At 43.1% G+C, this 20,826-nt stretch overlaps 1 protein-coding gene across 4 annotated transcripts in view; it reads left to right on the forward strand.

The window, feature by feature from the left end:
- The window catches only part of Myo16 (myosin XVI), a 473,339-nt gene that overhangs the window by 196,053 nt on the left and 256,460 nt on the right, over nucleotides 1–20,826 (forward strand). For all 4 annotated transcript variants that reach the window (XM_036166675.1, XM_036166674.1, XM_036166671.1 and 1 more), the window contains 4 exons: nucleotides 2,633–2,741; nucleotides 11,124–11,248; nucleotides 15,771–15,896; nucleotides 19,942–20,017. In XM_036166675.1, coding sequence (XP_036022568.1) covers nucleotides 2,633–2,741; nucleotides 11,124–11,248; nucleotides 15,771–15,896; nucleotides 19,942–20,017 — 436 coding nt within the window. The remainder of the gene's footprint in view (nucleotides 1–2,632; nucleotides 2,742–11,123; nucleotides 11,249–15,770; nucleotides 15,897–19,941; nucleotides 20,018–20,826) is intronic.

A 20,826-nucleotide genomic window follows, 5' to 3' on the forward strand; every position in this document is an offset into this window, starting at 1 on the left:
CTATTGGCCATTCAGTTCTTTATTAGACCACCAGGTGTTTTAGACAGGCACAGTAACACAGCTTCACAGAGTTAAACAAATGCAGCACATCTTTGCATCATTAAACAAGTATTACACAGCATAAACGAATGTAACACATCTTCAACTAATATTCCACAACACCAGCAGGCTCTACTAGCCTTTTTCTATTTGAAAACTTTAATTTAAAATCTTCAACTCCCCATTTCTTTTTCCCTGTAATAGACAATTGTTCTTATAATCAAATGCATACTCTGACACCCTCCAAACTTAGTGTCATATTTGATGTTGACTTCTTGGTTCCACACAGGAAGACTCTGATGAGAATCCAAGGAAACCATGTAACAAACACATCTACACCTCTCATGTTCATATCCAGAGCTGAAAGCTGGATCCACCTCTGAGAAGTAAAAATTGAAATGTTAAACAGAACGTCTTAAAGTATATCCAGTGCATGCATTGGAAGGTTGTAGATATAGCCAAATTTTAAATGGTAACATCAAGAATTGTATTTTTAGTGAACAGAATCCCTTGTTCACTTTCATTTCACAAAACCAAGCTGACTTGCCATTTCTGAGTATCTCAAACATTTTTAATAGAAGCACAACTCCTTACAAAGCTGTGAATTCATGGAGGATTCCCATTGCATAGGCTACAGGTTAGACCTTACGATGGTAATAAATATCTTCTGACATTTTCAAGGAAATTCCTCCATTTTCAGCTAATTGGTGCCTTTGTTCTGAGGGGACCCACCATCACTTGAAAGTTGTATTCACTCCTGGTCAGCTCGGTGGATAATAAAAAAGGAAAGCCATGACTATTCACTCACTACTGCTGTTTGTGTTAACTTCAGAGAAACTGGTCATAAAATCAGCTCTTGCAGGGAGGGGAGGATGCTTTTGTTCAGGCCCCAGTAGAACAGGCCAGTCTGACTCTGGACTGTATCAGGCATTTGAAGAACATCAGCAGACCTACCTTCTCACAGCCTGTGTATTTCAGTGAAAAAAAAAAACTGGATCTTTCAAGGAGTTTATAATTTGAGGCAGGTGAGGAGGCAAGACTGAACACACTGTACTGGCCAGTTCTATGTCAACTTGACACCAGCAAGAGTCACTAGAGAGGAGGGATCCTCAACTGAGAAGATTCCTCCACAAGACCAGGGTGTAGACCAGCCTGTATGACATTTTCTTAATTAGTGATTGATGAGGGAAGGCCAAGCCCATTGTGGGTGGTGCCATCCCTGGGCTGGGCTCTGGGTTCTATAAGAAAGCAGGATGAGCAAGCCATGAGAAGCAAATTAGTAAGCAGCACCCCTCCATGATGTCTGCATCAGCTCCTGCCTCCAGGTTCCTGCCCTGTTTGAGTTCCTCTCCTGACTTCCTTCAGTGGTGAACAGCAAGGTGGAAGTATAAGCCAAATAAACCCTTTCCTCCCCAACATGCCATTGATTGTGGTGTTTCCTTATAAGCAATAGTAGCCCTAACTCAGACACTGGCCATGGAAGCTATTTCATTCTGAAGCCTATTGTCTAATTCTCCATGAAAGATCAGACTATTCTTTCACCGATCAACCTCGTAGACAGAAAGCAACGGATCTATGAGAAAGTAAACATCCTAAACTTTGTCTTAGTTTCTTTTCCTGTCTCTGTGGTAAAACACCTAAGCAAAAGCAACTCAAGGGAAGAAGGGCATGTCCCAGGTCACAGCTCTGTGTCACAGGCCATCACGGTTCATCCTGGGTCACTCCACTTTCAGGGTTTCCTCAGCATCTAACTGAGAACCAGAATTCCTCCCAACAATTTTAACTAGGAATATTGAATATAAGTAGCTATTAGCTTTTGAAAGGGAATAAACTGCCAGCTTGGAACAAGAGAACACTGAGAAGGACAGAAATAGATGCCAGGAACAGATCCTCCTCCTGGGGCAGAGGGACAGAAAACCCGAGCCATGGTATGGTAAGAATGATGGCTGCTAAACACTTGGGTCTCCCTGGTGAATACAGAGCAGTGGGGACCATTGCTGTGACTAGTTTTCAAGGGTCAAAGGAAATCTTCCACTCTGTCTGGATAAACATTGGGGGACAGGTACACACAGTGGTGCTGTGATGATTTAGTTCTTGGAAGCTATAATAGTATATTTCAAGAAGTCAACCCTGACAATCACTGGTTGTGCTTCTTGCTAGAAAACAGTCTCTTGCAAAATCAAAACCAAGCAGGAGTATGAGGACAGTGCCCAGTGGATGCCTGAGGAGGACAAGGACTGATGGAGTAGACTTCAGGACCATCAGGCCAAGCTCAGCTTGCTCGATGAGCCCTCCCATGAAGACTTCCTTGTGGCTTGGGTATTTCAAGAAGACAGAACAGCAGCTACCACCAGAGAGCAGGGCTCTGCAGCCACTCCCTGAATAAGGTTTGGGTTTAAGGAGGAATCCACGAGAGACAATAGTGCCAGTGCAGGGCCTATGATGTTGTAAGACTCTGTGGGACATTTTGCAACCTGGAGTCTCCACAAAGTATTTAATGTATTTGTCTTAAAAAAAAAAAAAAAAAGTATTGTGGTTTCCTCTCTAATCCTTCAGCAATGTTCGTTATTTTTGTTTGTTTGTTTTCCCACAGGCTGGAGCCAATGTCCTTCTGCAAGACGTGAACGGAAATATCCCATTAGATTATGCCGTCGAAGGGACAGAATCTAGCGCTATCCTGCTGGCCTACTTGGATGAAAACGGTAGCCCAAAGCATCCTTAAAAAACAAAACAAAACAAAACAAAACAAAACAAAAAAACTCTGCAGAAAGAAATACATTGGCAGGACTGTAAATGTGTATCATTCTTAGGAAAGGGCACACATTGTTTCAGACTGTGCTGTCTCCCTTGAGGATGTAACATGAGGCATTTTTCCACCTTTGCCTATTGCTTGCCAGTTTTGCAAACTAGCAGACACCTGGGGAGGAGGGGGGCGGCAAAGGAGATCCAAACAGATGCCTGGGGTCCGTAATTGGTGGGACTGGGTTTGTAATTATGAATTCTCCTCCCTGGGGATAGGAAGGGAAGCAAACCACACAATTGAATTCTGAGCTAATGAGAGCAAGGTCACCTTGAGTGGATCCTCCAGGGCCAGGCCATCCCTGCAGGAATTGCAAGCCTGTTCAGTGAAGACAAGGGCAGCATGTGCACATCCCAGAATCCACACTGGCGTTCAGAGCCAAAGCACCATGAGAAGAAAGCCTAGGATCAAAGAGAGGGCTGGCCCCACAAAATGGGGCTGAGCCCTGGTGTATCCCTCACAAGCACATTAATGACACAGCCTCAGCATGAACCAGTGAGTCAGCTCAGTGTGGGCTGAGTGGGAGCCCCGGCTGCACCTGGTGATAAGGAAGGCTTGGAAGGGCGAATCCTGTCCCTCCTCTTCCTTGAAGATTAAATCACAACCCCGGGCACTCTAGCCCCTTCGATGACCAGAGACAGTGTTCTGGAATATTCGGAGCCTCTGGAAGCTGAGGGTGGTCCTCTCTCTCCTTTGGAGAAACGCTTACCTCACTGCATCATGTTTGCCTCCTCCACCTCATTTGTCTCCAAAGGTTTATTTTGAGGATGCATGGAATAATAATTAGTGCTTAGCAACCCTGATTTCTTCATGAGAACTAGTCTCATTAATTTAGAAAGCAAGGTGGGTGTGATTGCTCCTCCCCACCCCCCAAGCTAAAGGCCACCAAGGCAAGGTTAGGGCACAAGCAGGCTTGAGGAGAGGCATGTAGCATCTTGAACTGCCCACTCAGAATCTGTGGGGCACAGTATTCAGTAGCCCTCCCTCCAGACGCCCAAGATTCCCATGTAGGTTTCAGGTCCCATGGGCTGTGACCCTCTGGAGAAAAGTTCATTCCTTCTACCAGGAACAAAACTCTGGATAATTTGGATTTCCTAGTGGGCAGTTCAGGACTCCGACCTCTGAAGTGCTTCCCAGGCAGGACGGAGTTCAGGGTTGGTACGAGAAATGCGGGGGAGCCCGAGGTTAACATCTTTATACTACTGAAAGTGGCCCAAGAACTCATTATGCGACATGTTCTGATCACCGACATAGTCATGGTGACTAGAGTAACTCAGTGAACTGGCCTGTGCTGGCTCCCCAGGCATGGGGACCTCCACGCCCATCCACTTGGACATGTTAACTTTGTACCACATTTTGTGTGTGCACAGCACTGCAAAAGTGTGGTTTCATGACTCTCCTAAAAATGGCTGCAGAAACAAGACAAGAACCATGGTAATGTCGATGGGCATGTCAACACAAAAGGGGAAAATTCACAGGATACCCCTGAGCAAAGAACCACAGGCAGTTGATGACTGCTGGGAAGAGAGTTAACCTCCCCCAGGGAGGAGCCCGTGATTGGTTGTCCAACACAGAGTGCTCAGCCTTGAAACCACAGATACACAAACAACAAAAGCAGACTCAGCAGGCTGTGTGTACACACACACACACACACACACACACACACACACACACACACACATATATATGTGTGTGTATATATATACATACATACATATATATGTAACAATGATAATCAAATCGAGTTGTGAGTGAGAAGCACACGGGAGGGATTTGAATGAGAGGAGCTGGAAGGAGCCAGAAGGAGCTGGAGTGGGGGGAGTTTTTACATTTCAATATGTACCCCCCCCACACACACACACACACAATAAAAGCTGGTTTAAGGAAATCAGTCATGGGCGCTGAAGAGATGCTCTGCAGTGAAGGGCAGGTGTTGCTTTTACAGAGGCCTGAACTGGATTCCCAGCACACAGGCTGGTGCACCACCATCTGTAAATCTAGTGCCAAGGGGATCGGATGCCCTTTTCTGGCCTCTGTGGGCACTGCATATATGTGGTGCATATACACACATGCAGGCAGATGTAAATCAGGCACACACGTGAAACAGGAATGAATTTTTAAAAAGATAAATCACAGGCTGACGGTTTAGCCCAGTGCTAGACAAGCCAAGCGTGGTGGAGCACAGCTCTCATTTGTCACTTGCCTGTGAGGACAGGAGTACTGGGACACTGGGTCAGCCCTGGGCACATGAAACCCTTTCTCTAAAGTAAATTAACAAATGAAACAAGGAAGGAAATGCAGAAGAATGAAGTCAAATGTAACTCTAAGGCTGAAGGAACCGAGCTGTCTCGCTCAGCCAGGGAACCCTTTCTCATGGTTATCTTATCCACCCTTGAGCCCTCCTGAGGCCACAAGACAGACCTCGGTATCTCCATCTGCAAATGTGTCAGCATCCCTGACAAGCTTCCAACCCACCAAGGCACTGTGTTTACTAGAAAGGCTTGGTTTCTGCAAAATCAGTATTTTCCATTGTATGTAAAAACCAAACCAAACCAAACCAAAGCAACTCTCTTCTTGTGGGAGGTGGATGAAAATATTGGAGAGGAGAAACCAGAGATAGTCCCTGACTCTGCTACAGGGAAAAGCTGTCACCACGATGGCTGTCATGATCAGTTTGCAAAATGCAGGTTAGCTGGAACGAACTCAATTTAATATCTCTTTAGTTTTTAATTCTGTTTTCCACTAGTCCCTGCTGCTGCTGTGGCCCGGCCCCTCCTGCCTGCCCTCCGCTCCCCTCCTGCACAGCTGCTGCTGCCCCTGACAGAATCCCTCCTGCTTATCACCTCCCCGTCCCTGGTAAACACTGTCTAACTCCATTTATTCCCGGCCCCCTCATTGGTGCGCTGTGAGAGTTATCTGCCGTGACAGCTGGGACCGATGCCATCAGAAATTTCGAATAGTCCAGGGTGACATGTTTGCTATTATTTGTCTTGTCACCACACTATTCTTTGCAGGTGCTTGCGATTGTGGGGTGCTCCCGGCTCTGCAAAATCCTGTTTCAAATCAGATACTTATCATCCTGTCAGGTCGGGGCACAGGGGGCAGAGGGGGCAGGAGACATCGTGAACAAGTTGATTACATAGGAAGTCTCTGCTGCAAGTTCTAATTGTACCGTCACCACGGACTCACACTGTAAACCTGGCTGCAGCAATTAACCTCGGCTCGGTGCCTTAGATTCTGGGGCTGTGAAATGAGACCCACGCTGGGGCTGATTGAGCATCTGATGAATACCTCGTCTCTGCACAAGGCAAAACAGCTGGGCATGCAAGGAAAGCAATCAGTTCTGAAATGAGCCTCTGGGGAAAGGAAGAGCCCAGAGGAGATCTCTCTCAAGGTGGCCAGGACAGAAAACAGGCATGAAAAACATCTGCATTTCTGTGTGTGATATTTATTTATCTACCCATGTCTGTATCTCTCCTTGCAAGTATATATGTATCCATCCATCCACCCACCTTCCTATCTTAGCATTCATCCAACCATCTGTGTATACATATATGTGTGTATTTACATCTGCATAGGTGACTCTATCATCTATCTGTCTGTCTGTCTATCTATCTTCCTATCTATCTTTATCTATTTTACCTACCTATGTATCTTTCTATCTACCTACTTACCTACCTATCTATCTATCTATCTATCTATCTATCATCATCATCATCATCATCATCATCATCATCATCATGTAGCTGTCATTTTTTTATACATACTACTCCACCTAGTCTCCCTTCTCTTTCCACCCTTTTAGGAACTAGTTGTTTGTCTGCCCTGTTCCTCAGTCATCCAATGCTCAACTTCCTACCCACTGAGAATCCCCCTGTAGTAGCTGCCCCTGGCGTCCCCCCTGAAGTGGTCTTTCCATACTTTCTTCCCTCCTCTTGAAGCTTTTTCCTGTGACACCGTGGGGAGCCACACTTATATCCTCAGGTCCCCACATGTGAACTGTTTCTGGGCTTTGTCCTTGAGAAGCAGGTGGCATGGGTGCTAGGTGAGCTCACCCTTTGCTTGCTCCGCCTACTCCCCAAAAATCACTGCTGTGACCCAGGTGCCCTCTAACACCTTCAATTCTGCATGTTAGTTTCTTGTGCATCTTGAGTTGAAGGTCAGAGGTTTTGAAATAACTTGTCCCATGTGAAAGACACTACTCTCAGCCCTTGTTTACCATTACCACGATAATATAAGCACCTGAATGCTTTTATTCTCGCTAGTCCTTCTTGTCTGGGTGTCCCAAAGTCTTATGGCACCTGCTTCCTTGATACCTCTAGATTTTGTCCATACCTTCACCAATCGCACTGTTTCTGCCTTAGTTAAAACCCTGGTCTTTCTGATGTGTCTTAGCACAGTAGCTTCTAAGCCTGGTCTCAGTACACTAGGCCTATCCCTCCCCATTCGTCCTTCAGAGGACCCTCCAACACACTCAGCCCAGCAATATCTCACGTCTTTCCTTTGCTTAGCGAAGTTTATTCAAGGTCCTGTTCTGGCACAGGCTCTTTCATAACCCCACATGGTTGAGGTGGCAGCACATTCCAGTGTGTGTGAGACAGTCCCTTTGCGCCTGCTGTTCAGGTGCCAGGACAGGGCAAGGCGGGAGCAACCTTCCCCACTGCCAGGCTCAGCAGTCTCCCTCAGTTTCTTGTGAAGCTTACCATGGAGACCCAGTGAACTAACTTTCAGTTCCGTGAGCTAAGAAACCACAAAGCGTGTTGTGGCATGTCATTGAACCGCAAATGTCTTTTTAGACCTGCTTGCCTAATACTTCCGTTTTGTTGAGGGCAAAAATATTTTTTATATTCAAGTGATGATGTAGAGATGTAATATAGAATAAAAACAAGGTGTGCAGATTCCTCGGACTCTGAAGGTTGGTGTGTAGTTATCTCACAACCTGCTAAGGAAGGAAGGCTTAATTTTCCCCTGAGACCACTGCAGAAGGCTTCACGGAAGTGATGAGGGACTGGGATGCATGGAGAACCACGTGGGTTCGTGTGAGTAGGGTCTACAGAGATAAAGCACGTGGAGCAGTGTGGGGGAGAGACAGTGCGAAGTCCTCTTCAGCTCAGGGACACTTACAGAGACAGTTCAGCTGCAACACACACTGTGACAACACCCACATAACTCAGCCTCAGACAAAGGAGGCCGAGTTTCTACAAAAACAGCAGGTCTTTCAGAGCAGCAGTTGAGCAAAATTAGATTAAGACTGACTTACCATTAACACAATTCCAGTGACTCCTGGTACCACAGTCAGCAAAGGTGACCAAGCAATAACTTCAGTATCATATAACTTGCAAGTTTGGGGTAACAGATTTTCCTTAATTCTTAAATTTAAAGAATTACCAGATTCCTCCCAAATAATAAATCTAAAGAATCCCCAGGCTTATTCCTTCCAGAAATAATATGAGCATAAATTAGATTTCTTTTTACCAATAAAGAAGGGAGAATGGAGACTGAGCCCACTCTCCAACCCTGACTAGGTTTATGGGTGGTGCGCGAGGGCTCTGCCAACTTAGTTGGTATATTCAGAAGCAGTTAAAGACACTTGATTGGCATGAAGAGATAGAATTTCTGTTGTATTTGGCTTAGCAAAAAGAGACTTCTTCTTCCCTAAAATTATAACAAAAATCTAAAAATCACACTTTAGTTGGCACCAGATTTGATTCAAAATTGAATTCAAATCAATATAATGTCAAAATATTCCCTTGTGGTATCTTGGTAACGGGGACAAAAAATAAGATGTTTGCTCTACTGTGTGGAGTGTAGACAGCCTTTGATGAGAAGTACCCTACCTCCATGTTTTAACCTGTCGTCCACCGGGCAGTGGTGGTGCACGCCTTTAATCCCAGCACTTGGGAGGCAGAGCCAAGCGGATCTCTGTGAGTTCGAGGCCAGCCTGGGCTACCAAGTGAGTTCCAGGAAAGGTGCAAAGCTACACAGAGAAATCCTGTCTTTGAAAAAAAAAAGTTTAACCTGTCATCCACCTTTGCTGCATTCTACACTTATTATTTAATTTAATTTTAAAAGGATGTTTAAACATGATTCCTGGAGATGCACACTTCAGCAAGCACAACAGCATTATGGAATTTCACCAGGTAGTATAACCTTAGAGATTTTCATTGCTTCCTCTGCCAATCTCAATGCTGATGTCCATGGAGCATGCTCAAAAATTAAATCACATGTCTAATTCCATAATCCTACCAATGAGAATACAGTGACACTGTTGTTTCTCCCAGACCTCAAGTACCCCATTACAAAAGCAAGTCTGTGGGTTCTTCCAGCATGATATATGGCGATCAGAGCGTGAGGCACGGCCAGGGTGCTTCTGGTCTGGGTTGCTGTTGACACAGCTCTGTGCTTCACCACAGTTGGCGAACAACCAAAGCTCACTTTCATGAACTCTTACTAAAAAGCAAATACTCTTTGGTGTGGACCATGTGTTAATTCAGTATAGTAATCGATCAAACAACAGCTGTCCACCCATTCTTTCAAATCCAGATGCTGAGGCAGAGGACTAGTTAACCCGCCTACATTGACACAAAGAGGCATCTACATGCATAGCTGTGAAGCCCACATGGCAGGGTTCTGGGCATTTCTGCTCCTTTCCCTACTCAGGTTCAGAGGCAAGCCTTTGGGGAACAGATATGAGAAGCCCACTGAGGAAAGGAGGAAGTGTAAATGGCCTTGCTTACCACATACTTGCAGATAATGTACTTGCCATGGCCTATGCACCTGAGACATGACTTAAAACTGTGAACTGTAACCTCAGTTCCTTGGTTTGGATTTATTGTTATCCAAATAACAATTTGCTGTTATCCAAATGCCTGAGGGTGCTGAAGCTGAAATGACTTTTCTCAAAGTTGGCCTAAGAAAGTAAATCTCACACTGAGCATGTCAGGAGCATCATTACAGAAACAGTGTTTGGATCCACTGTAGGATGCTTTTCTTGGATGTGTGCAGTAAGGACTCAACCAGATAAGACATAGAATATGTTCATGACAATGGCTAGTTCACAGCCAACACTTCCAAGTGGGAAATATCTCACTATCATCATCATCAACAACACCATCATCATGCCATCATTATTACCATCATCACCACCATCAGAATCCCCATTGTCATCACCACCATTGCTATCACATTCATCGTTACCATCACCCACCATCACCACCATCATCACCACCATCATTGTTTTCTTCACCTTTATTTGGAAACAGGCAGAGGAACCATAGTCTCTTCTCTTTGGAATCTTACTGTTCAAATGGCTGAGGTTTAGGAAGCCCAGATACCTTTCTCAAAATTGAACTAGAAAGCGATTAAATCTCATGCTGACAGATCAGAGGCATCAGTCACCACAGTAAAGATCTGTGTCTAGGAAGCATTGGTAGGAACAAGGAATCCATAATGAGAAGATGAGTTGCTTTAGAATTGTCCTACTCTGCATTATCAGGAAATAAATGCTGATAAAAGTTATGAGCTGAAGTAAGGCGACCTGTGCCACTGATGCACAAGCCAACACTGTTTGGCAAGGATTTTGGTATCTCACTCAGTGTTGGGTGTCTGTCCTGACATGAATAGCCCTGACCTGTTCAGCTAGAGCAAACTTTTAAACTTTTATCCTGAAATAACTTCACATATACAGGAAAGTGTCAGAGTCCTAATAAAGAACCCCCAAACATGGTTTGAAGCACCCCCAATGCCAGCACCAATGCAGCTTGGTATATTTGTCAGAACTCCTGAGTTAACATGTGTAGAGTGTTATCATGAGTTTCAGACTTTGTCCATAGGCTGCTGGTTTCTCTGAAGAAGTAACTTTGCTTGTCCAGGACATCATGCTGTATTTATGAGCAAGTATTTCTGGAAGAAAATCTAAGCAAACAGAAACCATGACTTTGCATCTTCTTTCAATCTAATTAATTTAAGTACTTAAAGATACTTTTGACTAGCGCAGGTGGGCAATTTATACCAGTATATTAAGTATGTTAGTCTAGTAACTTAGTTATTCCTGAACATGTTCAAACATCATGTCATGTTGGGGAAAATGACCAGTTGGAACTTAATTTTTACCAGGCAGGCTATACTTATGTAATGATTACAACAGGATGCATTCAAAGCCAAAGAAGTCTTGAGTATAGAAGGAGTTGAAGTGGGGAAGAGGGCTCTGAAAGGAGTGTGTTGAAAGGCTACCTTGTCCTGAATCCCAGACTTTCCTTGGAGCTAATAGGTCTTCTTCTCCCAGGGGTGGACCTCAACTCTCTGCGCCAGATAAAGCTTCAGCGGCCCATGAGTATGCTGACGGACGTCAGGCACTTCTTATCTTCAGGAGGAGATGTCAATGAGAAGAACGATGATGGAGTGACGCTGGTGAGCACACATTTGTCTCAGAAACTATTTACATAGAGAACTGAAGTTCATTATAGAACATGTAATGGGATACAAGTTACCGTTCAAAGGGGTGTTTTATCATAAAACAATACACATATATTCTTTGAAGATATCTTAGAAAACACAAATTAATAGAGAAGAAAATACAAAATATTTATACCATGGCCCAAAGAGGGCTTAGGCATCCAAGTTGATATATTTTCCTCCACTATTTCTACATATGCCACTCTCATAGGTTTAAAATAAAATTCTATGTCTTATTTTGTCAATATGACTTTTGAGATGGAACTTTTAAAAAGACTATCATTTGGGTTCTAAATGAACCATGGGTTACTTTTTTTAAACTAATTCACTCTGTAAGTTCAGTCAAACCCCTGCTGTTACCTTTTATTGGGATGAGAAACAATGCAGTAGCTTAACAGTAAAATGAATTTGGGGCTGAAGAGGAAGTACTTGCTGCTTTCAAGAGAACTGGGATTCAGTTCCCAGCACCTGTGTGCTAGCGGTTAAAATATCATTTCATTGTATTGAGGGAGGAGACTTTAGAAAGAGTCACAAGTTCTCAGTTCCCCCTCCCCATGTGATGGAGTAGACATCAGAAAATAGAGATGGCTGCCACCTGAAGGGGACTGGAGCAAGGAGGATGAGATGGCTTGGGGATGCGGCAGGGTTCTTGGCCATCTCAGAGGAGGCGCTAGTTAGTTTGAATACTGGAATCTTGAATCCTAAATTAGAAAAGGAACTTTTGGAGCACAGTAACAGTGTTGACACTGGTGAACTCATCTATTCCGTCCACAGGAGAGAAGGTTTGAGACAGAGCAGCAGTAGTGAGGGAGATCGGAGTCCCAGAAGGAGGGCAGACAGTGAGACTGGGGGAGAAGGAAAAGAGAGAAGGAGGTGGCAGCTGAGGGCAGGCTGTGGGGTGACTCCTGGGCTTAGTCACCTTGGATATGGTCTTCTGCAAGACAGTTGGTGAGCCATCCAACTGGGGTGGCACGGCCAATTGACAATTCATTTATTGCTTTGAGTAGACAACCGTCCCACAATAGAAGCACAATAAGGCCTGGATACAATGCACTTGGTAATATTGCAACTCTATTTGTGAAAAATCACTGCACAGGCACCGCTCCAACCCCTGTTTAGACTCAGATAGCAATCTGCCAAAAGAATGCATACAGCAATCATTTAATCCCTTCAGTTTTGATGTTCTGTGTGATTTTTGCTTTTTATTGAACAGAAAGCACAAAAAGCATATAAACGATTTTCTGTAATAACTGAATCTCCTGGGTGCTATCTGTGAGCTTTGAACAAGAAAATAGCAATAGATAAACATCTAGGAAGCCGTCCAGAAAGTCATGGCAGCCAATGAGGGGCTGTCTGGGGCAATTCCGGAGTCTGAATGGGATCGTCTGTCTGTTGATATGTGTCATTGCTGGGGTTTTTGTTCTGTGAGGGATGTAGTGCCTTGCTATCTATTGTTAGACATCATGATAAGAAAACGCCTTTGTCTACAGATGGATTTCTTAGACTGAATTGGAATGCCAGTTGTGGTTCAGAATGAGGCATCATTTCTCACAGTTACGTGTCTGTGTGCAAATGATCTGCTAGTACAGTGAGTGTGTTTTGTACACTTTTGACTCCTTTATTAGAATGTCCAACAGAATAGCCAAATACAGGCCTCTTAAAAATTTAAATAAATATTCTTCATAAAAATTAAATAATACTTCAAAAAATAGTATAGATTTTTAAAGATATGTTTATTTATTTATTTTTAGTGTGTGTGTGTGTGTGTGTGTGTGTGTGTGTGTGTGTGTTTATGTGCACTGAGTGCATGAAGGTGCATGTGGAGGCCAGAAGAGGGCATCAGCTACCCTGAATCTGGAGTTACAGGCAGTTGAGAAGCATGTGAATGTTGGAAACCAAACCCAAGTCCTTGCAAGAGCAGTAAACATTCCTATTTTCTGAGTGTTTCTCTAGGCCTCACATGTTTGTAAACAGTGTGTTCCATAGAATCTGAAAACAGTTTTGAGTTTGAGTGTATACATTTTCCCTGAAGATCTATCTCATTGTAACCCTGGCTGCATATTTCTAACACTCAAGTTCCTTCTCTCTTTCTGTTGTTGTTCATTTGTCTTACTGGTTATTGCTGGTTGTGGATTTTTTTTAATTGAAAATAGATTTTTATTTTTGTACAATATATTCTGCTTATGGTTCTCCTTCCCCAACCCCTCCCAGATCCTCTCCACTTTACAACTCACCTAAATCCACTCCCTCTCTCTCATTAGAATACAAAGAAGCATCTAAACTGATAGTAATAACAATAATAATTACTATTATTATTATTATTGTTGTTGTTGTTTTTACTGTAGAATAAAAACAAACCAGGATAGAACAAAGCAAACCAGCAAACAGTTTTAAAAAGCCAAAGAAAAAGCATTATATTTTAGGCAGAGATTCGACAACACATCTGGCTACTGAGATATGTCTACTTCCTCGATTGGGTGGTAAAAATTCAAAGATGCAAATGCCATGTACAATTATTTTGTCTCCCTTTCTGTGTTTGTGAAAAGGCCAAGGGTCAACACTAGTCTCCACTTTGTTTATTTACTTTTGAGATATGGTCTTTACCTGATCCTGGAGCACACAGATTTGGCTGGGCTGACTATTTTCTCAGCAGTGTGACTTGGGAGCATTTCTCCACTGGGGGCTTTTTATGTAGGTTCTGGAGTTTGATCTCATGGCCTCAGGCTTGCAGGGCAAGCACTTTACTAACTAAGGCACCTTCCCAGCCCTTCCTTCTCCACCACCTTTTTATTTGAGTAATGCTGGGTCACTCTTTTCCTTCTTGACAGACTTAGCTACTCATATCACATTTTGGTCATTTTTAGAAAATCCTTTACACATAACTGCAATTTAGGGATTAGAATGTCTGGTACTGTGAGGTGATGAAAACTATCTCAAGACAGTACTTGTGGATCATCTCTGCCATCACCCCCACTTGACAACTATCTGGTGTCACCCATGGGCCCCTTCTCAGGACCCTATTGGGAATGTAATAGAAACAGCATGCATAATAACAACAACAACAAAATAAAAAACAATTATGGGTATGATGGATATAGCTCATTTGGTAGTGACTCACCTGGCATGCACAAATCTCTGGTTCCATGCCCAGCACTGCATAGAATGGACACCTGGAGAGTACTGGAAGGAAGGGCAGGATTTCAGACTCCTTGGCTACACAGCAAGTTCAAGGCCAGCCAGCCTGGGGTGAATGAGACTTGATCTAATAAAACAACAGTATTCTGAAATTGGTGCATATGCTCTTCCGTTCTCTCTCTCTCTCTCTCTCTCTCTCTCTCTCTCTCTCTCTCTCTCACACACACACACACACACACACACACACACACACACACACACACACTCATATCTCAGCCACTGAGGAAGTAAAAAAACCTTTGTTCATCTCACTGGGTAGATGTGGAAGAAGTAAAATTCCTTTATTTATATATAATTTATTACTAGTAGAATGGCTGTACTGAACCCACAGGCTACTAAATGAATGAATTGATTTCTCATCATTGACTTTCATGAAAATGTATCAACCTTGTGTGGTATGCTCACTTAGAAGATCAGGGGTCACACACCTTCAATAAGACCAAGTCAGTGGAAAGGGGCTTCAAGTTTGACACAGATGTGATGTGAGGCAGGAACAGCCAGTATCAGGGTAGCTCGAGAGTAGTGCCTATTTTCAGAGAACTGCGGATGCAGCTCTGAAAATCCTCTGACACCCATATGGGAGTGTAGATGACAATTGTATTAGAAAGAGAGTGTGTATCCCATCTGTATGCCTCTGGGCTTCTGGTTACTTCTGATTCAAAGAGACACAGAGACAGTGGTTTGCTTGTCCTAAAATGATATTAACCACCTCAAATGACTCTTGAACCTTCTAATCTTAATCACACATGGAACCTCTCATTGCTAAATTATACCTAGGATAGACAGTTTGCCTAAGACAGACAATAAAAATTCACCAATACCTCAGGATCCCTCAGAATACCTGCAGCACATTTCCTGTTTCTGTGTCACCCCGCTCAGCACCAGGGACACTCCTTGAATGTGGGAGCTAGTCAGCAAATCTTTGACAGGTGGGCTGGAGGCCTTGAGTGTGGAGTTAGTGGGTGTGCACTTTTAGCAGCACTGATTACTGCTGGAGGGAGCTCAGGGAGGAGTGGGGATTGCCTGGGAGAAGCGCACACAGTCAGTCAGAAGAGAAATGGCGAAAACCTGCCATCTCTGCACAAGTCACAGCATTTCTTCCACAATGTGCTTAACGATGACTTACACAAAATAATAAAACTACATACCTGTGTTTTTCTTTAATTTTATAATGTCACTGTTCAGATCCAATACTTAATTAAATACCTAAACTATTGGACAAGTAGCGTTGGCAAGACTGCTTTTCTGCAAAGGTGGAGTAACAAACATGCCCATATTTCAGCTACACATGGCATGCGCAAGTGGCTACAAGGAGGTGGTGGTGCTTATCCTGGAGCATGGTGGAGACATCAATAGAATGGATGACGGGTACTGGACACCCCTGCATTTAGCAGCCAAGTATGGCCAGGTAATGTGGTTTTCCGAATCCTTTCTGAAATATTATTAAAAACTTTTTAAAAACCCTTCATATTTAATTTTGATTTGCTTCTAATTTATATGCTAATCATTATATAATTTGACTTCTAATGGTATCATCCTACTATGCAAATAATTTAATAAGGAAAAATATTTGCTTTCCCAAGGGCCCATGAAACTTACTCCTTTGAGCTTGCACATCACACCTGAGCTCACTGGAGAGATACTCAGAAGCAGCAAATAAATATCCCTCACAGAATAGGGTTAATGCTGCATGCTGGTGAGCCAACCACGCAAGTCTCTTAGTGTTCAGTTTGTCTTTTATAGTTAGTGGATCAAAAGTCAAACTACATTTTTATGTCCCATTTTACTCTGCAAATTACACTTCATCTTAATGAATAAAAGATGTTGGATTAACTACATCTGTGCTGCCCTGACCAATTACACAAGAAAAGCACCTTCAATGATGAAAAATTTGCTTTGGTTCAGACTTTCAGAGGGGTCAGCATGCGAGCACTTGGATCTACACACTTGGGTGCAGTATGGTGGCTGCAGATGCGTTAGACATAGGGACATCTCCCCTGTATGTGGTTTAACCACCTGCTCCAACTCCATCAGGGAACTGAAGAACCACAGGAAAACACTGCAATGACTTACTCTAAGTCCAATCAGAAAGAATGTGAAAATGGACCAAACAGAATCTTTATCTCTCATGTTGGTGTGCTGGTTTGTGACCTTTCCACAGAGAACTCGATTTCCAGACTTGCCTCCTTCTAGAGGTGGCCCCGACCACACTGTTTGTAGTCCATTGCTCACTGCTGCCCCAAGAAAGGCTGACTGTTGGTTTTCTAAAGAAGCACACCAGCCTGGAAGCTGGCTGCTCTCTTTAGGAATAACAGGACTTCTCACCCAGCGTGTCCCAGCTCGCTGAGGCACTAGACATGCAGTCTTGACAAGGCGGTGGTGACCTGAGACCCTGACCTGACACCGCATGGTCCAGTGAGACTCTCAGGGGGTAGAGCCTGAGACAACGGGTTTCAGTTGCTGGCAACTCCACCCACCTAATCCATTTACTCACACACATGCTTCCTTGCTGGAAGTGGAAGTGAAGAGCATGTCAACAGTGCTTTTAAATGAATGAATTTTTTTCCACAATAAATATTGAAAAGGAAAACAACGTTTTTGTTTAAAACACCTTTCCAGAGAAGTGTGTTTCCTTTACTCCTGGGAGCGGAAATGCTTTTAAGTATTTCAGCAGTTGCATTGCCCAATTGCTGGTTGGTTTCTAAGACATACTGGGTATGATTTTACTCCAAACTATTTTAAAGTCAGAAATTCAGCTTAAATCTCTTTGCACAGGGGTTGGGGATTTAGCTCAGTGGTAGAGCACTTGCCTAGCAAGCTCAAGGCCCTGGGTTCGGTCCTCAGCTCTGTTAAAAAAAATTAAAAAAAAAAATCTCTTTGCACAGAAAACTTAGTTTTTCATATTATCACTTGTGAGACTTCAACAAAAATAGTATTTGTGTTCTAGAACCAGATGTTTTTGTAATTTCACACATGTATATAATGCATTTTGATCACATTCATCCATCCATTCTCTTCTCTTGTCCTCATTTCTGCTTTCATTAGGGTTGCTTGATATTAATTAATGTATGTATGTTAATTCATTGCCTACAGGAGAATGGGTGGGCTTTAAAAAAAAACTAGGGCTCAAGAACTTATCAGTGAGTACACCATTGATGAAAATGCCTTTGCCCCATAATCTGGCAATCATTAACTACTAATAGCTCCTGGAGGAGAAGGAAACTTCCGGTATTAGTGAGATGTTACCACATCTGTCAGTTACTTGTATGAATCACTTGAGAGAGTTACATTTTGTGCGCCTTCATGATTTAACTGAGTTCATGGAGAATTTAAATTGTAAACAGTGATTCAAGACATACTTTTCTAGGTAGGAATCAATGGAGAATTTATTCACTGCCTGTTACTGTAGGTTGAACATGAAATGTACCCCACAAGCTATGTATTGAGGCTGCTGGCACTAATGAGAGATTCTGGAATCTTTAGGACATGATTCCTAGTTGGCGGAAATAGGTCACTAGAGATTGGAGAGAGAAAGGAGGAAGTGTTCCTTTTCAACATTTATTGTAGAAGTTACTTCCCTGTGTCCCATCTGCCACATGCTCCCAGTGGAGGCGTGATGTTCTGCCCATCACATGGAACCACCACAGACTAAACCTTAGAAACCATGAGACGAGAAAAATCCTCCCTTCCCTAAGTTTCTTTGCTTAGATATTTGTTATAGGGACACAAAAGTAACTAATATAGGTAGTTAGTACCAAGAGTGGGATGATCACTGTGCCACATCTGAAGCCCTTGAGACTGATTTGTAGGAGAAATCTGGAGAAATGGGTTAGAGAAAGATGAAAATACAGGGCTTAATGTAGGGTTCTGGTGGATGCTCAGAGGACCAGAATGCCAGGAGAAGTGTGGACAGTGTAGACTGGGATTCATCTGTGTTCTGGTGAAAAATTGGGCCACATTCTACCTGAGTCCAGAAACATTTAGTAAGGTTAAATTTAAAATTTAATTATGCTTTAATTAGCTTAGAAAAAGGCAGACATGTTATAGTCTTTTGATGTGGTTTCACATAACCAAGAAAATAAATGGATCTTAGTAAATCCTGACAATTCAGATGATTCTGAAATGCACAGGGAAGCCATGGAGCAAGGGTAGAAACATGTACAATGGGATTTCATTTCCAAGGTCACAAGCAGACTGTGCAATGTTGTGCTTAGGACTGTGACTATGTTCCCAAAGCATATAGAGAAGGGTAGTGACAGTGGGGTATAAACCCATGTGATGGTGATCAGTGCTGGGAAATTGGGGTCAGGTTAGACAGATGCACAAAGACACAATGATGTTCTTTCTAAGTTGGCTGGGCTAGCTCAATGGCTCAGGAGGTAAAACGCTTTCCATGCAGGCCTGGTGGCCTGAACTTGATTCCTAGAACTCATGTGGAAGGAGAGAACGGATTCTGGAGTGTTGTCTCCTCTGACCTCCATACTCATGCACCTATATACATACACACCTACACACACACACACACACACACACACACACACACACACACACACACACATTAATAAATATAAGTGGAGAACAATAGCTTTTGTTGAATGAACACCCTTCAGTGTTATGTAGGCCCATCGATGCTTCTCACATAGTTATATATTTTCTCTTGCATTCATTAATCACTCACGAGTACTCTAATAGTGACACTAGGGACTCAACCCATCTCAGCTACACTAGGCATGTGCTCCACCACTGAGCTGCACTCCTCCTGCCTCTGGCTCTTCCGTCCTATGAGTGTGTTTCCCGGTCTGTGCAGCACAACTACACCTCTTTAATGTCCTGGGCAGCATTGTGACATTGTGTGGTGCCAACAAGCCAAGACTTGGCTGAATGATTAAAGTGAATAAAAAAACTGAAGCAAAACACCCACTAGTAGATGATCTCTCCACAAAACATCATAAAAGGAACTCTAAATGTATAAAATGTCCTTTTCAGACCTTCAAAAGTTAAACCCCACCTGCTAATTTTTTTTCCTAATATATAAATTCTGAAGTAGTTTGAGTGTGTGATGTATTCTGAGCAGAACCTGGGGATAGTAAGAATGCCAAGAAGAATGTTATCCTCAGGCTCCTGCCATGCCAGGTGCCTTGAAAGAGCAGCAACCATGTACCCTGGGTGACTCCTGATGAGTTGGCACCCAGGGTACTTACTGATGGTCCTCAGTGCCCTGGGTACTTCCTGATGGGTCTTCATTACCCTGAGTACTTACTGATAGATCCCTCAGTGCTCTAGGTATTTTCTGATGCTCCCCAGTGCCCTGGATATTCAGTGATGATCTTTAGCCCTGGGTATTTGCTGACCGGTCCTTAGCATCCTTACTATTTGCTGTGTTCTCAGTATCCTGTGTACTTGCTGATGGGTCCTGCAGGGCAGTTCTGATTGAAATTGTCTTTATGCTGCAGACAACCCTGGTGAAACTCCTTCTGTCACATCAGGCAAACCCACACCTGGTGAACTGCAATGGGGAGAAGCCCTCAGGTAGGTTGGAGCATGCTGGGAGCCTCTTCTTCTTTTGACATGGACACTATTCATCCGTCACTGATGTGGTAAGAAATGTGAGCGGACATCTGGACACCCACAGCTCCAGCAGGTTCACCTCCTTGGCATTGTGGGAGGGTGATAACAGTGGGTGAAGCTGGGTTCCCACCACCTTTCACATAGCTTTTACCCATTGAGCCCTGCTCACAGGTCACCCGCTCCAAAATCTATTTGATTGTTGCTTAACTTGTTACTCTCTTGCTAGCTATTCACTTATTCTAGATCTTACTATAATAGTGTTTTCTGTGTGAATCTTTAGACTTAAAGAAACAGAAATTAATCATCTGGTACTAACTTCTGGACTTATTATTCCAGAAGTGTAAATACTTCTGAAGATTTCTGTAATGTCACTAATATGTTCCTACATCTAACGCTCTTAGTTTTGTAGCTTTTAAAATTTAACTACTGCTACTTGTCATTGCTAATTTTACCATATTAACAGGAGAACTAAAAATAACAGAAGTGTCTAGCATAAGAAAAGTATAAGAAACTTTAGTGCTAAAAATTTATCATTAAAACAAAAATAAATCTTGTTGTTGTTGTTGTTTCTTTTACCTGGGCACTTTCTAACTTAAAAGCCCTTCATGTTACACCTCTCCTTCCAGTCATATCCAGGAGTAAATGTAAACCAGGGTGAGGAACTTACTGTCTTTCCTGTTTTATTGGAGTTAAATGCCATTGCTTACTGCTGACTGCTCTATTATGTCTGCTGAAATAAACCAAGGGTCTAACAAACATGAGGGTGCATT

Source organism: Onychomys torridus, chromosome 17, assembly GCF_903995425.1.
Source record: "Onychomys torridus chromosome 17, mOncTor1.1, whole genome shotgun sequence".
Classification (NCBI taxonomy): domain Eukaryota; kingdom Metazoa; phylum Chordata; class Mammalia; order Rodentia; family Cricetidae; genus Onychomys; species Onychomys torridus.